The following is an 18663-nucleotide window of genomic DNA, read 5'->3' on the forward strand; positions in this document are numbered from 1 at the left end:
TCTCGGAGGATCTGTGTCAATGAAGCTGTGACATGGTCATGTACTAAAAAAAAATTGCCTGTGACTTGTACACCATGTAGCAGAGACATATTTTTATCTTGTAAGTGGAAATATACAGCTGAGTGTGTGTGTGTGTCAGGGTGTGTGTGTGTGCTGTTTTTGAAAGTTACTTTTAATTCATTAGAGGTTGCAGTGAAAATATTCAAAAGTATTTTTTGCTTTTTTTGCTCTCAAGTGTCCATAGAGAAAGCAGGACAAGGAATGGAGATGTGTGTCGTATGTGTGTGTGTGTGTGTGTGTGAGAGAGAGAGAGAGAGAGAGAGAGAGAGAGAGAGAGAGAGAGAGAGAGAGAGAGAGAGAGAGAGAGTGACAGTAAATTGTTGCGAAGGAAAGGGGGGGGGGTGGAGTCAAAAAAGGTGGGAGGGGAGGAGGAGGCGGAGGGAGAGCCAGAGAGAGGGAGGGAGGAAGGAGAGAGGGGGAGGGATTACCTAGTAGTGAAGCCCACGAGGACTAGGAGGGCAGTTCAGTCAAACTCGTGCTCAGAGCAACAACACACACACAGACGCACACACACACTCACACAGAGAGAGAGACACTCACTGGAGTTGGAGTTAGAGCGGAGTCTGGAGTATTGCTGGGATTTGAGAGGGAGAGGGGGAACTGCACCTGTCCCGTACCCACCACACACAGACACGCACGCACAGGGAAGCTCTCAAGGGAAATACCAGCCGGCTCTATGTGTGGCTGGGACCAAGGTTTATCGGTGAGTGTGGTCTGCCTGATCTATATATTGTTTTTTATTTCTCTTTTTTGGTGGGAAAGAGAGTTTCTTTAAAAAAAAAATCTTTGGTAGTTTACAATACCTGCCTGGCGTAAAGAAGAGGGATTTACATGTATCTTTGTGTCTCTGTGTTGGTGTTGGATGTCTTTTTTAGTCACATTCCGCTGAACAAAAAAGAATTCCCTTTCAACATTGACAGAATTCGTTTCAAAGAAAAAACGGCAAAATGGAAAAGAAATTTCTTGCGTCTATTTTAATTTAATTTTGAATTAATGTTTGCGATTTGTAGGAAATTATCTTTTTCTAAATTAGTTTTAGTCTGTGTTGTGTTGTAATTAATTGGTGAATTTACTTAAGTATTACTTTTAGAGTAATAGTAATTCGACGCATAACATTGTATTACATTTATCTTTTTGTTATTATCTTTTTGTCAACTTTAGAAAAAATAATGTAATGATTAAGAACATGACTGATTGTCAGAGCTGTTACATGAGCACTTAAATTTAAAAATTCACCAAGATGATAAGGGTTGATTTATAAATGAAAACATGGTTTAATTCATAAGGTTATGTCGAGATTTAACATTCAAATGAACTTAAAATATCTCAATGAATTTAATCTATTCTTTAAAAAATCATGTACCCTTGTGAGAGACACAAATCGTTTGCTCTTGTGTTGTTTTCAGTTTCAGAATTAGTTTTGACATCGCACAGATGTCCAACAGATTCTTTTGCTCTGCAAAAGAGTTGTGTATGTTTTCAAGTTATACTATTTCATTTTAAAAGATTGTATTTTTTTTAAATAAGAGAACTATTCGTTGATTTGCTCAAGTGAAACAAATCTGTTAATTTGTCAACATATGGCATGTCTAACTAAATAACAAACTGCATGGAAAACGCACAACAACAGCATTTAACCAACACAGTAGGTGGCATTGAATTGTTCTCTTTAATTTATTTATTTTCTCCTTGTGTCTTTCCATGTAAAACCATGTGTGGCTTGCTGGTAATTGTCTCTTGGTGTCGGCGTAATGGTCTCTGGTTGTTGCTGGTGGCGCTGTAGTTGGGTTTCTGGGTTTTGGTGTCTCATTGTAAGCGGCTGGACCAGGAGACAGTGGCCAGTCCAGGGCCGCACGCTCCACTCCACTCCACACCGCTCCACTCCACACCGCTCCACTCCACTCAGCTCCACTCCACAAGGATGTGTGTGCGTGAGGGGGACACTCCTCTTCTCCACTCTGCTCCACTGGTGGGAATTGTTTGAAGTTTGTTTGTGCCTCTGTGGCCCCCCAATGGAAAATTTGTGAATTCGCCCGCCCCCCCTTATTCCTCCACACTCACTCACGCACACAAGACACACACAAACACAGACATGGACACACACACACACACATACAAACACACAGGGACACACACACACACTGACACACATAAACTGACTCCCTAACACACACACACACACACACACACACACACACGCACATACACACACACACGCACACACACACACACACACACACATTCACATGCAGGCCCTGGGATGGTTTGCTGGTTCCGCTACTCTGCCACTCTGATTCCAATTTTAGCTCCATTCAGATGCAGACAGCACTTCCTTCCTCCTTCTTCCCTTGTTTGTGACCATTTTCCACCCAGGGGAGACTTGGGAGAGAGAGGGAAAGCAGAGGAAAGAAGGCTGGGAAGACAGAAGGGTAGAGAGCGAGCAAGGGAGGAGGGATAGAGAGGGAGAGCGAGAAAGAGAGAGAGAGAGGGAGAGCGAGAAAGAGAGAGAGAGAGAGAGAGAACGCAAGGGATCGTCTGGGCAGGCCAAACATCTGAAAAAAAGTCTTTTTGGACGGTAATTACCTCCTGGTTTGTCTGTTATAAGCTGTGGTGAATTTAGTTCTTTTGTGGTTGTATCGGAATTACTGGACAGTCCGGCTGAATGTAATATTTATGCTTGTAAATTGTCTTCACGTAAATATTTAGGGTGGCTTGAAATTCCCTTCCTGACGCGGTATGTTTTTCCCCCTCTCCATTTTTAATCAGTCATGAAATTTAACACGCACGCTAAAAATCTGAGCATTTCATGCACAATATTGAGTTATTTGTAAACCGTTCTGGTGGAATTGTAATTTCTCTACACAAGGAAAGGAATATATACCCTCAGTGACTGTTAACATTTTGAGCGGATTGTCTGAAGGGATTGTACTGTAAGTGTTTCCTGGTCTCTACAGAGAAACAGACTGGCTGATTAGTCAGCTTCACACAGCGAGATCCACTGACTCAGTGTAGATTTCACTCACTCATGCGTCTTCTTTTTTCTTTTGTTCCCTGCTTTCTCTCTCTCTCCCTCTCTCTTTCTCTCTCTTTCTTTCTTTCTTTCTTTTTGTTTTTCTTTCTTTCTTTCTTTCTTTTTTTCTATCTGGGTGCAGGTTGCCTCTCAGCATAGCCAAGCCATGTTGACCACGGACGGGGCACCACACACAGCCGACCGCGCCACCAGCGACAGCAGCAACGAGAAGAAGAAGATGGACGTCTACGAGGACGCCGACATGAGCGCCTGGACGGAGGACGAATTCGAGGAGAAGTGCACCTACATCGTGAAGGACCACACCTGGGAGGGGGGCCCCGAAGCCCACCCGGATCTCAGCCGCGCCGAGGCCTCGCTGCCCCGAAACCTGGCCTTCAAGCACCCAGCAGACTCTAAAGAGGTAGGAGCAGATGAGAGTTTCTCTTCTTTCTTTCTTTCTTTCTTTCTTTCTTTCTTTCTTTCTTTCTTTCTTTCTTTCTTTCTTTCTTTCTTTCTTTCTTTCTTTCTTTCTTTCTTTCTCTATCTCTCTCTCTCTCTCTCTCTCTCTCTCTCTCTCTCTCCCGTCAGCCCCCTGCAGACACAAACACACGAACTCACAGGTGACTCAGTGATCGGTCACGCGGGCAGGCTGGGAAGTCTTATCACTCCTGGGCTCGCGGCTGACAAAAAAACAGCAAGCGCGGCTGCAACCCAGCCAGGTTCCAGCTGGGATCATCAGATGGAGTTAGATGGGGGTGTATGTGTGTGTGTGTGTGTGGGGGGGAGGCTTTCTATCATTGCCCTGTGTGTGTGTGTGTGTGTGTGTGTGTGTGTGTGTGTGTGTGTGTGTGTGTGTGTGTGTGTGTGTGTGTGTGTGTGTGTGTGTGTGTGTGTGTGTGTGTGTGTGTGTAAAAGACTCATTCCATTAGTCATCATGCCAGGCGAGTCTTTTGACGACGAGTCAAGCTTTTTATTTCACTCTCACCCTTTCCCCCCTTCTCTCTCTCTCTCTCTCTCTCTCTCTCTCTCTCTCTCTCTCTCTCTCTCTCTCTCTCTCTCTCTCACCTCATTAACTGCTGTGTTAAGGTGTGATGTCAGTGTTTTTAATACACTCTGGCGGAGCGGCAGACGGCTGAGAATGGATGCCCTCAGGCAGGGGAAATGTTGCGAGTCGCGAGTTGCTCCTGTATCCAGTCTGTGTGTGTGAGCGCCAGCGTTTGCTCAAAAAGCCAGAGGGAGGTTTTCGGGTGATTCCCCAGGCAGCCCTCCACTCCACCTCCCCCACACTCTACTGTGTGTGTGTATGTGTGTGTGTGTGTGTGTGTGTGTGTGTGTGTGTGTGTGTGTGTGTGTGTGTGTGTGTGTGTGTGTGTGTGTGTGTGTGTGTGTGTGTGTGTGTGTGTGGTGCGGCGGCGAGCATCGAGGGGAGTCGTGATGCGTGTTTATACAGGGTCCCCTTAAGTCTGCACAGGCTCATCGTCACACGCCTGCAATTCATCTTCTTTATCTGGGGGCTTGTCAGCGGCCGCTCTAAGGCCGTCACGATGCAGCAGCGCTGTCTGTCTAAGCCTGAACGTGTGTGTGTGTGTGTGTGTGTATGTATGAGTGAGTGTATGTGTGTGTGTGTGAGTGTGAGTGAGGGGGTGATTGTACTTGTTTCAGACTGCTGATGTGCGAAGACTTTCTCAAGGGAGCGGTACTTGCCAAATTTCAGTAAGCTCTGGTCAGGAGAGAAAGCTGAAGTGGGAGAGAGAGAGAGAGACAGAGGGAGAGGGAGAGGGAGAGGGAGGGTGGGGGGTGGGGGGGGGTGCAGGGAGAAGCCACAAGTGCTGATCTAGGACGGGTATTCCTCAGAGGAGTGCAGTCCAGACCGTAACCATGCTGGGCAGAAACCCCAGCAGCCAGCCCTGAATCATCATCCAGCAGTGTTTCCCACAGAAATTTTGGAAACTATGGGGGCAGCCGGGATTTTTTTTTCCGGGGGGGTGTCTTTTCACGCGGACCTTTGGGGGGGGGGGTGTATTCAATGAGTACAGTATGACATTGACGCATGGAGAAACTATAGGCATAGGCCTACATTTCAGCCATTTATATTTTGAGAAAGAAGGCTACATAACATTTTACCCATGATATTAGTACCGGTAGTACATTGTCATTTATATATATTTTTTAAATGCAGTACAGTGAATCATTTCTGTTTACAACACAGTTTCATTCGTCCCTCATGCAGGGGTCTATTTAATGAAAAAAATAATAAAACAAAATAGGAGCAGAGATAAGAATTTAAGAGTAGTATACTGTGAAATTGTTAACGCATAGACAAAAAGGGTCTAAGAGGGTAGGCTGTGCCTTTTCCCCACACACACATAGGCATACGATTCTACATGAGGGGTGCTGGTCACAGGGCCAGTTTTTCAAAATTCCTCCCATTAAAAGGGCTGAACAACATATTACACATTATGTCTATATTCACATTCATTACACATTCATTTCTATATGCAGCCCGATGTCTCCTCTGCCCTGTCAATGAAGGCCTGTCACCTAACTCATTACAACTGTAAAACAAAGCCTGGGTAGTGTTGGTAAACTGTAGGGCTTTTGACCCCTCTGTCTTTCAAGCACTTGTGGTTCTCTATAGGATGTATTTACTCCAGTAGAAAAATGCGAAGGAAATCGTAATTCAAATCGTTTTTAACAAAAACGGAAATCGTAAAAAAAATAATAAAAAAAAATAAATAAAAAGTAAAAAAAAAAAAAAAAAAAAAAAATTTTTTTTTTTTTTTAAATTTTCGGAAACTATGGCGGCCAAATTTAAACTATGGCGGGCCGCCATAGTTTCCTCAATGTATGGGAAACACTGTCCAGCCACCCGACTCTGCACTCTCTCCACTCAGCCTCCGGGGCTTTCTCAGGATGCCTCCTCCAATCCCAACAATGACAACCACAAAAAAAAAGAGAGAGAAAAAAAAATCAGACCTTTGCCCACAATCTCTACACAGCCACGGTTGCGACCGACCACCTTGATCACAGACACAGAGAGAGAGAAAAAAAGACTCAATTTGTATTGAGGATAGATTTTCTCATCATGGGCCTCTGTTTTCTCCTTATCAGTCTCCTTTGTCTTAAAGGGAGTTGGAAAGTGAGCCTCTTAACAAGCTGATAAAAAATATCAGTGAATAGTCAACGGCCCAAACAGATGGCCGGCTTGTCTGTTGCAGAGGGGAGAGTGCACTGCGCTGCTTCAGCTTGCTCTGCCGGCTGTGATGATGAGTTCCCTAATGAGCTGTTTAGAGGGGCATTGTGGGCTGTTTGATAATCAATTACCACTAAACTGTGGGACTTAATCTTCAAATGAGGCGCTTGTCGTGCTTTTTTCCCTTCTTCTTCTTCTTCTTATTCTGCTATCTAGATATCGAGGCCTGTCTGTCTTGAGGAGATGAGGGGGATTTCCTAGGCCCTCCCAACGTGAGGGGGGTGTTTGCACGGGATCTGTCTGAGGGTTGCTGCTGGTGGTTGTGGTGGTTAAGGGTGGGCTTTTGGGGGGCGGGGGTTGAAAAGGGGAACTTTGGAAACATGGCAAGAGGATTGAACCAGGAGGTGGTGGTTGGGGTTGGGGGTGGGGGTTAGTGTGTGGTGGAGGGGTGCCTGTCTGTCTTACTTCATCAGAGAATGAAGAGATTAGTTTAGAGACTCAGGCGTAATCCACAACTGCCAGACAGTAGTTGCCCTTTTTTATTTAAACCGTGCTTGTGTGCATGTGCATGCCTTTTGTGGGTTGCTGTTGTTGAAAGAGAGGGGGTTTTGAAGTTATTTACCTCAAAGGAGCAAAGCACCACAATCGTAGGTGTAGATTTCAACTTTGAATTTTTTTTCTCCCCACCTCGTTGCTTTTTTTGTTCTTGACTGTGACAGAGACTGCTTTGTGGCCAAGAGTGTTTTTAAGGTGTGTGTGTGTGTGTGTGCGTGTGTGTGCGTGCGTGTGCGTGTGCGTGTGTGTGTGTGTGTGTGTGTGTGTGTGTGTGTGTGTGTGTGTGTGTGTGTGTGTGTGTGTGTGTGTGTGTGTGCGTGTGTGTGTGTGTGGAGAGGGAGGGTTCAAGCGAGGTACGCATACTGTATGGGGCGTGTCGTGGTGGGGTAGCAGAGAGGAGAGGAGAGGAGAGGACAAGAGAGAGACAAGCCTGACGAGTCTCCGCATATCCTGCGCGTTGAAAGCACTTTCCCCCGGCTAACCTGAGCCTTCCTGTGGGTGTCGCCCCAAAGGTGTGCTTGCTTCCTGAGCGCTGTCTGCACTTCACTGCTCACCTGTATACTTACTTACACAACGAATGTTGTTCACGCCACCCCCCAACCTTCCTCTAGGGAATGGCAAAGGAAAGACCCATCTCTCATAGCTGAGTGAACACTCACGGACCCAAGTATGCATGCAAGCACATGCACACACACACACACACACACACACACACACACACACACACACACACACACACACACACACACACACACACACACACACACACACACACACACACACACACACACACACACACACACACACACACACACACACAGCCTTTCTTTTTTGCTTTGTGTCACACACACACACATACACACACACACACACACACACACACACACACACACACACACACACACACACACACACACACACACACACACACACACACACACACAGTCTTTCTTTTTCACTTTGTCTCACGCACAAGCACACACACAGTCACAAATGTGCCCAATCCTGTTTGTTTGAGGTGGGTTTGATGATTGCCATGATGGCTGTTTCCTGTGGCCCTCTCTGGCGAGGATGGTGGCCTTCTGGTGACAGGAAGTGATAAAGTAAATCATCTCCCACCACAGGGACCGGAGTGCAGAGCAGAGAGAGAGAGAGAGAGAGAGAGAGAGAGAGAGAGAGAGAGAGAGCCAAGCATGAGAACGCTCACAAACTTCTCTCTCTCTCTACCAGTCAGCCCCCCCCCCCTCCTAATGCTTGGCCTTGTTGATTGACTCATCTCTTTGTGTGTTTTTTTCTCCCTCTCTCTATCACTCTCCTCCTTTACTATTTCCTTGGCTCTCTCTCTCTGTTTTCTCAAGGTGAGCGGCGTCATCAGCCGAGAATACATCCCCCAAGGAACTCGATTTGGCCCCCTAGTGGGCGAGGTGTACACTGCAGAGAATGTGCCCAAAGACGCCAACAGGAAGTACTTCTGGAGGGTAAGTTGTTGTTTTGTTTCAGAAGCTTCACTTTCAGTAAAGGGGGGAGGGGGGGGGTAATAATGCCTCACTTCCTGTTCCACTGCCTTAGTTTCCTGTGTGACATCATGGGGCTAGGGTTCTAGAGAAGCAGAGACCTCTGCAAGAGCTGAGAGTGCGCTGTGCGCCTCAGTCAAAAATCGCTGAGTAAAGGTCTACTGTTTTGGGAACTGTACCACAGCGTTGGTGTGTAGGCAGACGCTGTGAGAGAGAGAGTGTGTGTGTGAGCGTGTCTGTGTTTTTCTTGTGTTGTGTGTGATCATGTTTTGACTGTTCCACTGCCTTGAAGGAGGAGGCAAAATGACAGCAATTTGCGCAATGGGATTACCTTTAAGGCCTGAGATATACTGCATATGACAGAGAGCAAGATTCATCATGCTTTTGAAGACTACCCTCTCGAGTTTCCTGAACAAATTTTTAAAAAAGTACAGATGAGAGAGATGATTACACAATACAGATCCAACATCAGTGTCAGTGTCTCAGGAACAACCACTTACATGATTTTGGTTGTGCAAAATCAACACACTTGCAGCAATGGCTTGAGTGGTTAGGAGATCATTCCAGTGATACAAAATAATAACATAAAATCTAGAGAGATTAAATGTATTGGATAATCATGCAGCCCGAGTAGTAACAGTAACAGTAAAGAGTAAGTAAGAGTGAATGTGTGCGTCTATGTCTACTGTTTTGTTTTGTTTTCTGTTTTTGTACTGTACTGTCAGTAGGACCCCCTCGAAAATGAGATGGCACATCTCAAGGGGCCATCCTTGTAACAAAATAAATAAAAAATTAAAAATAAAAACAGAAGTACAGTACACCATCATGAGATCATATGAAAGAGAGAAACAGCTTCTCTCACTTTCTGTACGCAATGATGCTGCAGCAATCTTACAGGAAACATCAGGCAAATGATGAGACTATGTGAGCCGCAGCAGGTGAAGAGGATGTTGTATTGGTTAACTCACCTACAACCACAGTGGCTCCCCTTTCTAAGCCACTGGCCTGCCCAGTCAATGGGAAAGAAAGAACAACAGACGTGAGGCCGAGATTGAGACATATATAAAAGAGCGAGTAAGAGAGAGACAGAGATTGACAGATAGAGATGAAGGGAGAAATCGAGAGAGGGAAAGACAAAGAGAACAAAAAGAAAGCAAGCAAGAAAGAAAGAGAGGAGAGTGTGGAGTCACTATGAGAGTACTGCGTGGTAAATGAGGGCGTGTTTACTGAGTCAACTGTGTGTGATGGTGACTTTATATACGAATGGTGCATCTGCGTGTGTGTGTGCATGTATGTGTGTGTTCTCCCACTTGTCTGGACCCGAGGTTTATACAGCAATTACGAGCGAGGGCCCCTGATGACTTGACAGATAAGGTGCGGCTTTGGGAAAGTGGGGTTGCAAAAGGAAGAAAGCAAAACAACGCAAGGGACCCTTTCGAAATGAAGGTGCCAATAGACGTCAACGGAGTGAAAGAGTGGAAATGTGCACACTGATTTCACAACAAACACATCTTGGTCAACGTCTTGTTCAAAAGAGAACCCAAAAATGGAGTCCTTCCATCAGTGGTTGTGTACGTCATGGAGAAAAACAAAACGTCAGAGAGCTTGATATCTCTCTCTCTCTCTCTCTCTCTCTCTCTCTCTCTCTCTCTCTCTCTCTCTCTCTCCTCTCTCCTCCCCTCTCCGCAGATCTACTCAGAGGGCAAGTTCCACCACTTTGTGGATGGCCTGGATGAGGACAAGAGCAACTGGATGCGCTACGTGAACCCAGCGCACTCGGAGCAGGAGCAGAACTTGGCGGCGTGCCAAAACGGCATGAGCATCTACTTCTACACGGTGAAGGCCATCACCGCCGGCCAGGAGCTGCTGGTCTGGTACTGCCCCGACTTCGCCCGACGCCTCCACTACCCGGCCTCCGGCGAGATCATGATGCAGAAACTCAGTGAGTGGAGTGGAGTGAATTGAATTGAATTGAATTGAAGTGCGTGTGTGTGTGTGTGTGTGTGTGTGTGTGTGTGTGTGTGTGTGTGTGTGTGTGTGTGTGTGTGTGTGTGTGTGTGTGTGTGTGTGTGTGTGTGTGTGTGTGTGTGTGTGTGTGTGTGTGTATTTCTCGTTCTCTCTAACTTTATCCCCCCTCCTCTATCTCTCATTCTGCCTTTATACCTCTCTTCACCCCCCCACTCCACAAACACACTAAAAGAAAGTAAGAACACAAGAACGAGAGAGAGAGAGAGAGAGAGAGAGAGAGAGAGAGAGAGAGAGAGAGAGAGAAAACACAAAATATCCTTTTTCCATCTGTTGCTTTGAAAGACGGCCTTTTGTTCCATCCTTCCCATTTGAAGCTCCTGTTTTCTCTTAAAACTTTTTTTGTTCTCTCTGTAGTGTATGTGTGTGTGTGTGTGTGTGTGTGTTGTTAGTGTGTGTATGTCTCACAACTGTGCTGGTTTGAGTTGAGGAAAGAGACGTGGTCACTAAGTGCACATTCCCAACAAGCGTGCCTGCACACACACAGACACAGACACACCATGCACACACACCATGCACTCACTCACAGTGCTAGGATGTGAGCCTATTATTATCTAACAGAAACAGAAACATTGTCGTTTGTCCTTTCATCTCCGTGGACATCAGACATTCCTACTGTGCGGCTGTTTACTAGTCTCTCTCTCTCTCTCTCTCTCTCTCTCTCTCTCTCTCTCTCTCTCTCTCTCTCTCTCTCTCTCTCTCTCTTTCTCTCTCTCTATGTTTTTACTCAGACCTGGTAATGACGAAGTTTCATGACATGGGGTTTTTTTGGAGGGTGGGCTGGAGGTAATGCTATAGTCAGCCTCACTTAAAGGCACTCTTTCAACATAAAAGCTTGCCTAACACGCTCGATCTGTTGTTGCTCAAGCAGCAATAAAAGTCACTGAGCTCGGCCTTTGTTGGTACAAGGAGTAAGTGAGTTGGGAGAGAGAGAGACAGGGAGGGAGAGACAGGCAGAGAGAGGGAAGGGTGAAGGTAGGGTGTGTGTGTGTGTGTGTGTGTGTGTGTGTGTGTGTGTGTGTGTGTGTGTGTGTGTGTGTGTGTGTGTGTGTGTGTGTGTGTGTGTGTGTGTGTGTGTGTGTGTGTGTGTGTGTGTGTGTGTGTGTGTGTGTGTGTGTGTGTGTGTGTGTGTGGGAGGAGGGAAGGTGGGTAGCCAGTGCCTCAAGGTGTGGCGGGAACAGGCCAGTCTTGGTGACTCCGCTCCCCTGGGCCCAGGGCCATGCGCATCCCCTGGGGGCACCCAGTGGCTGTAGTCTGCCAGCCAGCCAACCAGCACACCCCCCTTCCCAATCCTCTTTAACTCCCCCCCCACATACACACACACACACACAGCCCTGATGACTTTGAGCAGGCCTGTAATTAAGCCGGTGACCTGTGTCTGACATCATCACAGTATAGCTCCTCTTTACCATCTACCTGGGAGCAACATCTCTCTCTCTCTCTCTCTCTCTCTCTCTCTCTCTCTCTCTCTCTCTCTCTCTCTCTCTCTCTCTCTCTCTCCCCGCCTGGGTCCACACACAGTCAGTCATAGTGGGAGCAGTCGTGGGGCCGGTCTGGCGGTGACTCAGGGCAGTGGTATGGACTGAGATGACTGAAACGGCGGCCGACATTCGCTCGAGTCTGAGCTTTGATATTCAGAGGAAAGATCGAAAAGGGGGGAAAATCACAACGTCATCAAAATATATTCAGTACGTGTTCTGTAGTGGAGAATTAAAAGGTTTCGCTGGAACTTTGTGGTGTGTAAAAAAAGGCCATCTGCAAACGTAATGAGACTGAGCCCACCTTTAAATTGTGTTTTTTTTCTCAACTTGTTTGGCCTATTCTTCTTCTCTTTTATCTTCTTTTCTGTTTACTTCCTATGCACTCTCTCATTTCAATCGTTTACACACACCTACATGCACAATCACCTCATAGTCATTGTAAGTGTAGAGTAGAGAGAGAGAGAGAGAGAGAGAGAGAGAGAGAGAGGGATGAGCCGGAGGCATGGAGAGCCACTTTGGCACTACTTCCTAATTTATTTGCCACTTAAAAAGAGGAAGGGAGCGAGGGAGGAGAGGAGTGGTGAAGGAGAAGCAGAAGGAGTAGCAGAGAGAGAGAGAGAGAGAGAGAGGGGGGAGCGAGAGAGGAAGAGGAGGAGGAGGCGGAGGTGGAGAAGGAGAAGAAAAACGTCTCCTCCATTGACTACTTGAACTTCCTGGCGGCCAGGGTTGCGCTGACAGATTGATATCTGTGCAATCGCCTGGGCTGTTTGTTTTGTGGGAGCCCTCTGGGGGAAGGAACGGGACTGGCGCTATCTCCGAAGGCCTTGGGGGGTGCGGGGCATGGGGNGGCGGGGGGGAGCAGGAGGGGATGGTGGCTTGGTAGGAGTGGGTGGGGGGTGTGTGTGTGGGGGAGAAAATAGGTGGGGGAGGAGGGGGAGTTACTGATAACCTCTTTCAATGTTTATACACTGCCACAGTCCCAGAAGGATGGAGGATGGAGTGGAAGTGATATCCCCTGCCCCTCTTTCGTCCCCGTCCCCCTTTCTCCCGTTACCCTATCTCCCCCCTCAAATTTCCATTTTCTTCCCATTTTTCTTCAGTGTTGTAGTGTACATTTTATTTGTTCATACAAGCAAAACAAGTCAATTCATTTCTCAAAGAATAATTCCATGTGTTGGCTGCGTATGTAGCATGCCTACTATTCTTGCCCAAAGCAATGGGTCTGAGACTTTGAAGAGAGAAGGTGGTTTGTAATTGAGCCGTGTTGAGTTGTGTATGTTTGCAAGACAACAGGCTTCTCCGAGGGACCTTTCAGCTCAGATGCAGTAGACAGACAGCCCAGGAGTAAGCGTGTGTGTGTGTGTGTGTGCGTGTGTGCGTGTGCGTGTGCGTGTGCGTGTGTGTGTGTGTGTGTGTGTGTGTGTGTGTGTGTGTGTGTGTGTGTGTGTGTGTGTGTGTGTGTGTGTGTGTGTGTGTGTGTGTGTGTGTGTGTGTGTGTGTGTGTGTGTGTGAGTGAGTGTGTTATTGATTGTACCTTTCTGAAGAAACGGGTTGAAGAAGTTTACACAAAGGCCTTTGTGTTCCAAAGTGCCACAGAGACTTCTTTGTTACTAGGTGTCTTCAGGTGTGTGTGTGTGTGTGTGTGTGTGTGTGTGTGTGTGTGTGTGTGTGTGTGTGTGTGTGTGTGTGTGTGTGTGTGTGTGTGTGTGTGTGTGTGTGTGTGTGTGTGTGTGTGTGTGTGTGTGTGTGTGTGTGTGTGTGTGTTTAGTGAGGTGAGGTGTAGGGGGTAGGGAATAGTAGAACTTCAGAGCTTTGTTTGGATATCTGTTGGTAGGAAACTTTCAATCACTGACCCCCCCCCCCCATTCTATTAGATTGTATCAGTGCTCTCAGCAAAATTCTCTCTCTCTCTCTCTCTCTCTCTCTCTCTCTCTCTCTCTCTCTCTCTCTCTCTCTCTCTCTCTCTCTCTCTCTCTCTCTCTCTCTCTCTCTCTCTCCCCCCCCACCCTGCCTAGGGGCTGCTGTCATGCCTCACTTCCTGTCTAAGGTCCTTTGCCCGGGACAATTTGTCAAACTGTCGCTCTAATTGGACGACTGAGTTACTTAGTACTCTGCCTGACTCCCGGACCAGAAGGAGATCTATGTGGCCGGGCGGCTGGGGCAACAATTGCCGTTCTTGTGGCTCTCCAAGGGCTCCTTATTGGCCCTCCCTTAGCTGGGAAGAAGCAATTAGGTGGGCCTTTCTTGCAATTTTCCGAGGAGCTGCGATTCATTTTCTTACTATACAATTGGATACAAAAGAGATAGACACACACACAAACTGGTGGATAGACTGGTGTTTGTGTGTGTGACGCATAGTGTGGGCATGGAGAGTTTGATCAGAGATGATTGATAAAGGAATGACGGTTCATGTGGAGTGTCTTCTGAAATCCAGGTTCTAAGCTGCGATCCTATCCCATGCCCCTTAAGGAGAATAGTAGACTAGGAGAAGGAGTGGAGTTCAATGGAAAGTCACACCCATATAGCAGACCACACTGGATCCCACTTAAGTTGCATTGGTGATGCATACTGTGTTTTCTTGATTTTATGATTGAATCGTTGACCTGATGTCTAAACCGTGGCCTTTCTGCTGTTGTGTGTGTCTACAGAGCAGAGCCTGATGGAGGCCAAGCAGCAGGTGACGGAGGAGGTGGTGGCGGCCAAGAGACCCGTGAAGATCGAGCACAGCGTGTCGGAGATCCTGAAGGGCACCAAGCGGGAGCCCAGCCGGCCCCTGGCCACGCGTCCCCACTGCCCCGCCAGCCCCGAGCGCCCGCTGTACCCGCGCGCCCTCTACCCCATCCGCCCGCACCCGCACCTGCACCTGAGCGAGGAGCTGCTCCTCAAGGCCAGCCCTCCGTTCGGCTACTCGGCCTGCTCGCCGGGACAGTCCTCGGCCACCACCGCCAGCCCCAGCGGTCGCAGCAGCAGCCCAGAGAGCAGCCCCACGCACCGCCGCAGCCCCGCCGACACTGCCGCCTCCCCACCTAACGCCACCGGCGCCCTGCCTCCCGAGGCCTCCCATCGTGACGGCTTCCCCACCGCCCCCTTCCACCACCCGGGGTTCTACCCGGGGCGTCGTCTGGGGCCGTTCCCCGGGGGCTACCACTCCCCTGCCGGGTCGCTGCCCTCGCTTCCCTTCTCCTCCTTCTCCGGCCCTCAGTATCCGCACTACCTCCTGCCGCCGTACGGCCCTCCGCCCTCCGTGGGCAGCCTGCTCCACCCCCACCCCCGCGTGGGCGTCTACCCGCTCTATAGCAGCCTGCTGCCCCCGCAGCACCCGCACATGCCCCTGCCCCCTGGCATGCTGCCGTCCGAGGCCACTGCAGTGGCCGCCGGGCGTCGCTTCCTGATGCCCCCCGCCGACCCGCATCACCCACATCATCGGGACTTCCTTGTGCCCGGGCCCACCAGCGCCTTCTCCGCAGCGGCCACCACCCCCAAAGACAAGCAGGGGGCGCACCACCCTCGCGCGCCCTCCAGCGGCTCCCCCACGGCAGGAGCAGCAGCCTCCGGTGACAGGCTACCCACCAAGCCCACCTCGGCACTGCTGGGACACTCCGGGCGCTCCATGTCCCTGGCTGTGGAGGAGGAGGCCATCAACCTGAGCAAGATGAGCAAGCGCAGTGGCGGCGGTGGAGGCTCTGGCGCTGGGTACAAGACGCTGCCTTACCCGCTCAAGAAGCAGAACGGCAAGATCAAGTACGAGTGCAACGTTTGCAGCAAGACCTTCGGCCAGCTGTCCAACCTCAAGGTAAGATGGGGCCCCGTCATGAGCGGAGATGTAGAAACTAAAAGTAAAAGTACTCTTACGATGTATTCTACCTGATTAGTTGCAGTGGAATAACTTATGTGTAACATATGTAAGACCATGTACTAGTGTTGCAATTACCTTACATCAGTAAGAGTATTTCTAGTTCTACTTTGTACACCCTCTGTCAGGAGGGATCAGCCTCACCCTTCACTCCTTTCACACAGCCAGCCTTGTCCCCGTCTCCCCTCCCTCCTTACTCATTCACTATGTATCTATAGATTGTCTATGCACTGAACACCTGGATCTGACCACTTTCTTCCCCTCCCTCTCACAGGTGCATCTGCGTGTCCACAGTGGCGAGAGACCCTTTAAGTGTCAGACGTGCAGCAAGGGATTCACCCAGCTGGCCCACCTGCAGAAGCACTTCCTCGTCCACACTGGCGAAAAGCCCCACGAGTGCACGGTAAAGACATGATCCCATACTCCTCACACAAACCCCTATGCTTCCATCATGCATCCCCTCGTCTATGCAGTCTCCCCCTCTCCCAGCTCTGTCTGTCAGTCAACACAAACTATTGAGTGGATATCAATTGCTGGATTGTCCGACCCCTACCTTAGAACAAGCTCTAATCTTTTTTTCTCCCCCTCTCCCCTCTTGTCTTTCGCTCTCTCGCTCTCCCTCTCTCCGTCATCGCTCCACAGGTGTGCCACAAACGTTTCAGCAGCACCAGCAACCTGAAGACGCACCTGCGCCTGCACTCGGGCGAGAAGCCTTACTCGTGCAAGATGTGCCCGCAGAAGTTCACGCAGTTCGTGCACCTCAAGCTGCACAAGCGTCTGCACACGCGCGAGCGGCCCCACAAGTGCCCGCACTGCCACCGCAACTACATCCACCTGTGCAGCCTGCGCCTGCACGCCAAGGGCTACTGCCTGGCGCCCGGCGCCGCCCCTCCGCCCGCCCCCGGCCTCACGCTGGAGGACCTGGCGCGCCTCAACGAGGAGATCGAGCGCTTCGACATCACGGACCAGGCCGACAAGCTGGAGGAGATGATGGAGGGCCAGGGCCTGGACGCCGAGTCCGAGCAGCAGATCATGGCCATGCTGTGGCGCGAGCTGGACATGAAGGTGTCGCCCTTCCACCACCTGGCACCGCCGGCTGCCATGACGCTCCCTCCCCCTCCTCCATCGCACTCGTCCCCAGGCTTCAGCCCGTACCACCAGCCCAGCAGCGGCGAGGTGTCCGTCATCAAGCTCCGTCGGCACGGCAGCCCTCAGCCCCTGTTGCCCATCACGGTCAAACAGGAGACTGTGGACGCCATGGAGTCCTGAACTGTCTGAACTGTACTTGTACCCATCCGTCCACCACCACCACTACTTAGTCAAGTAACCACTGAGACACTCCCCCTCGCACAGACAAGACACGTGTACAAGCACACCCATCTGACCCCTCTCAAAGCCTGGCTTCACTGACTATACATCCAGGTGCTTTGACGGGAGAAGGTGGCATTGACAAAAATGCATTGTTTAAGTTATTTCCCTTTCTTGCTTTTTGATTGGTTGCTGGCAGCCGGGGCTTGGGTTCTGCCTTCAGGGACTTCCGTACTCAGGGCTCATAGACACTGTCCAAAGACTGCACACAGTTGTCCTCTCCGCTGTGCCCTACACTTACCACAAAGACAATCAGAAACGTTTCCTTAATTTCATATGACTATTTTATTATTATTATTGTTATCATTGTTGTTGACCTTGTTGTTGTGGTTGTTATTATTATTAATAATATTATTGTCTTGTTTTTTTGTTTCACTGTAGTATGTAACCTCCTTAATTTATTATGCAATTTTTGTTGTCTTTTGAGAGCAATACTTGGAAAATAATGTTTACAATGACTGGATAAATTCATTGTAATTGACTATTTACTTATTTTTCTATGTGACTGTCCTTCTTTTGTAAATATGTTTTCTTCTCTCTGCCTGTCTTAGCTCTGTCACGTTTGTCCTATGGCACAGATGGGGCGCATCCTAGAGTGGATGTTTTTTATTTTATTTTTTACTTTTTTTCAAGTTTCAAAAAAGAAGGAAAGGAGTGCTCTTCCACTGAAGTTCTTTTGTTTGTGTGCGCGTGTGTATTTTCTTTTGTTTCTTTTTTTTCTTAATTCAGGCCAAAGGTGGACATTTGAAACGTTGTATTTCTGACTTGGCTCCACATCAAAAGGAAAGACAGCTGTAATGCATGCTCTTAGAGGATTTGTTTTGTTGTTCACAAGCTCTACGTACTCTGGATGAGGCACATTGTACATATGTCTTTAAACAACAGTTACCTCAGTGTGTGTCCGTGCGGGTGTGCGTGAGTGAGAGAGAACAAATGTGTGTGCGTGAGTGAGTGAGTGAGTGTGTGTGCAAATGTATGTGTGTGTGTGGGTGTGAAATTCCAGAAGGAAGAAGAAGTGAGAAGCACATATGATATTTATTGCTTTGCTTACTTGAAGATGATGATATTAAACAAAAAACCAAAATGTTCTGGAGTGCAGCTCTCCATTATGGCCCAAAGAGCAAGAGTTGGTTCGTTCATGTGTCCGACAAAGATCAGCTCTCCCATCATTCATAAACCTCAACAACAAAGAAGGCGTGAGAGGGGGAAAAACGAACATGTAAAACCTCGAATGGGGTGTGTACCAAAGTTCCCACTCATTCTTTCTATGTTTGACAACACCAAAAAAGGACTAAATTATTGAAAAGCAAAACCGAGAAAATAATGTGTGTATATTATGAAGTTTTCGCTCTTTTTAGTTGTTTTTTGTTTTGGAGATTTTGTTTTGTTTGTATGTTTGTTTGTAAGGCTCTGAATCCCCCCTCCCCTCCTTGCGGATGGCATAGACCGAAGCACCTCAGCCTGAATGCACTGGTTTTTCCTTCTCTGTCTCGTGCCCATACTCTTAACCACAAACAACATGAGTCGGTGGTCAATCTCGGTCTCTTTTCGACTGCGTTGTGTCTTCAAAGGGAACACTGTATGCCCTGTGGCAGTAGCATCTC

The 18663-nt window shown here is 48.5% G+C and overlaps 1 protein-coding gene across 3 annotated transcripts in view; it reads left to right on the forward strand.

Moving 5' to 3' along the window:
• prdm1a (PR domain containing 1a, with ZNF domain) overlaps positions 1-18424 on the forward strand; it is a 23043-nt gene extending 4619 nt beyond the window's left edge. Inside the window, exons 1-7 of one of the 3 annotated variants that reach the window (XM_063199703.1) lie at positions 540-763; positions 3213-3491; positions 8177-8296; positions 10022-10274; positions 14487-15631; positions 15966-16094; positions 16334-18424. In XM_063199703.1, the coding sequence (XP_063055773.1) occupies positions 737-763; positions 3213-3491; positions 8177-8296; positions 10022-10274; positions 14487-15631; positions 15966-16094; positions 16334-16960 (2580 nt within the window). In that variant the 5' untranslated portion in view covers positions 540-736 and the 3' untranslated portion in view covers positions 16961-18424. Of the gene's footprint in view, positions 1-539; positions 764-2603; positions 2636-3212; positions 3492-8176; positions 8297-10021; positions 10275-14486; positions 15632-15965; positions 16095-16333 lie in introns of those variants that run through there. The other 2 variants (XM_063199705.1, XM_063199704.1) reach the window with 2 other exon arrangements.
• Positions 18425-18663: the final 239 nt, after the last annotated feature.

This window comes from Engraulis encrasicolus, chromosome 5, assembly GCF_034702125.1.
Source record: "Engraulis encrasicolus isolate BLACKSEA-1 chromosome 5, IST_EnEncr_1.0, whole genome shotgun sequence".
In the NCBI taxonomy this organism is placed as follows: Eukaryota; Metazoa; Chordata; class Actinopteri; order Clupeiformes; family Engraulidae; genus Engraulis; species Engraulis encrasicolus.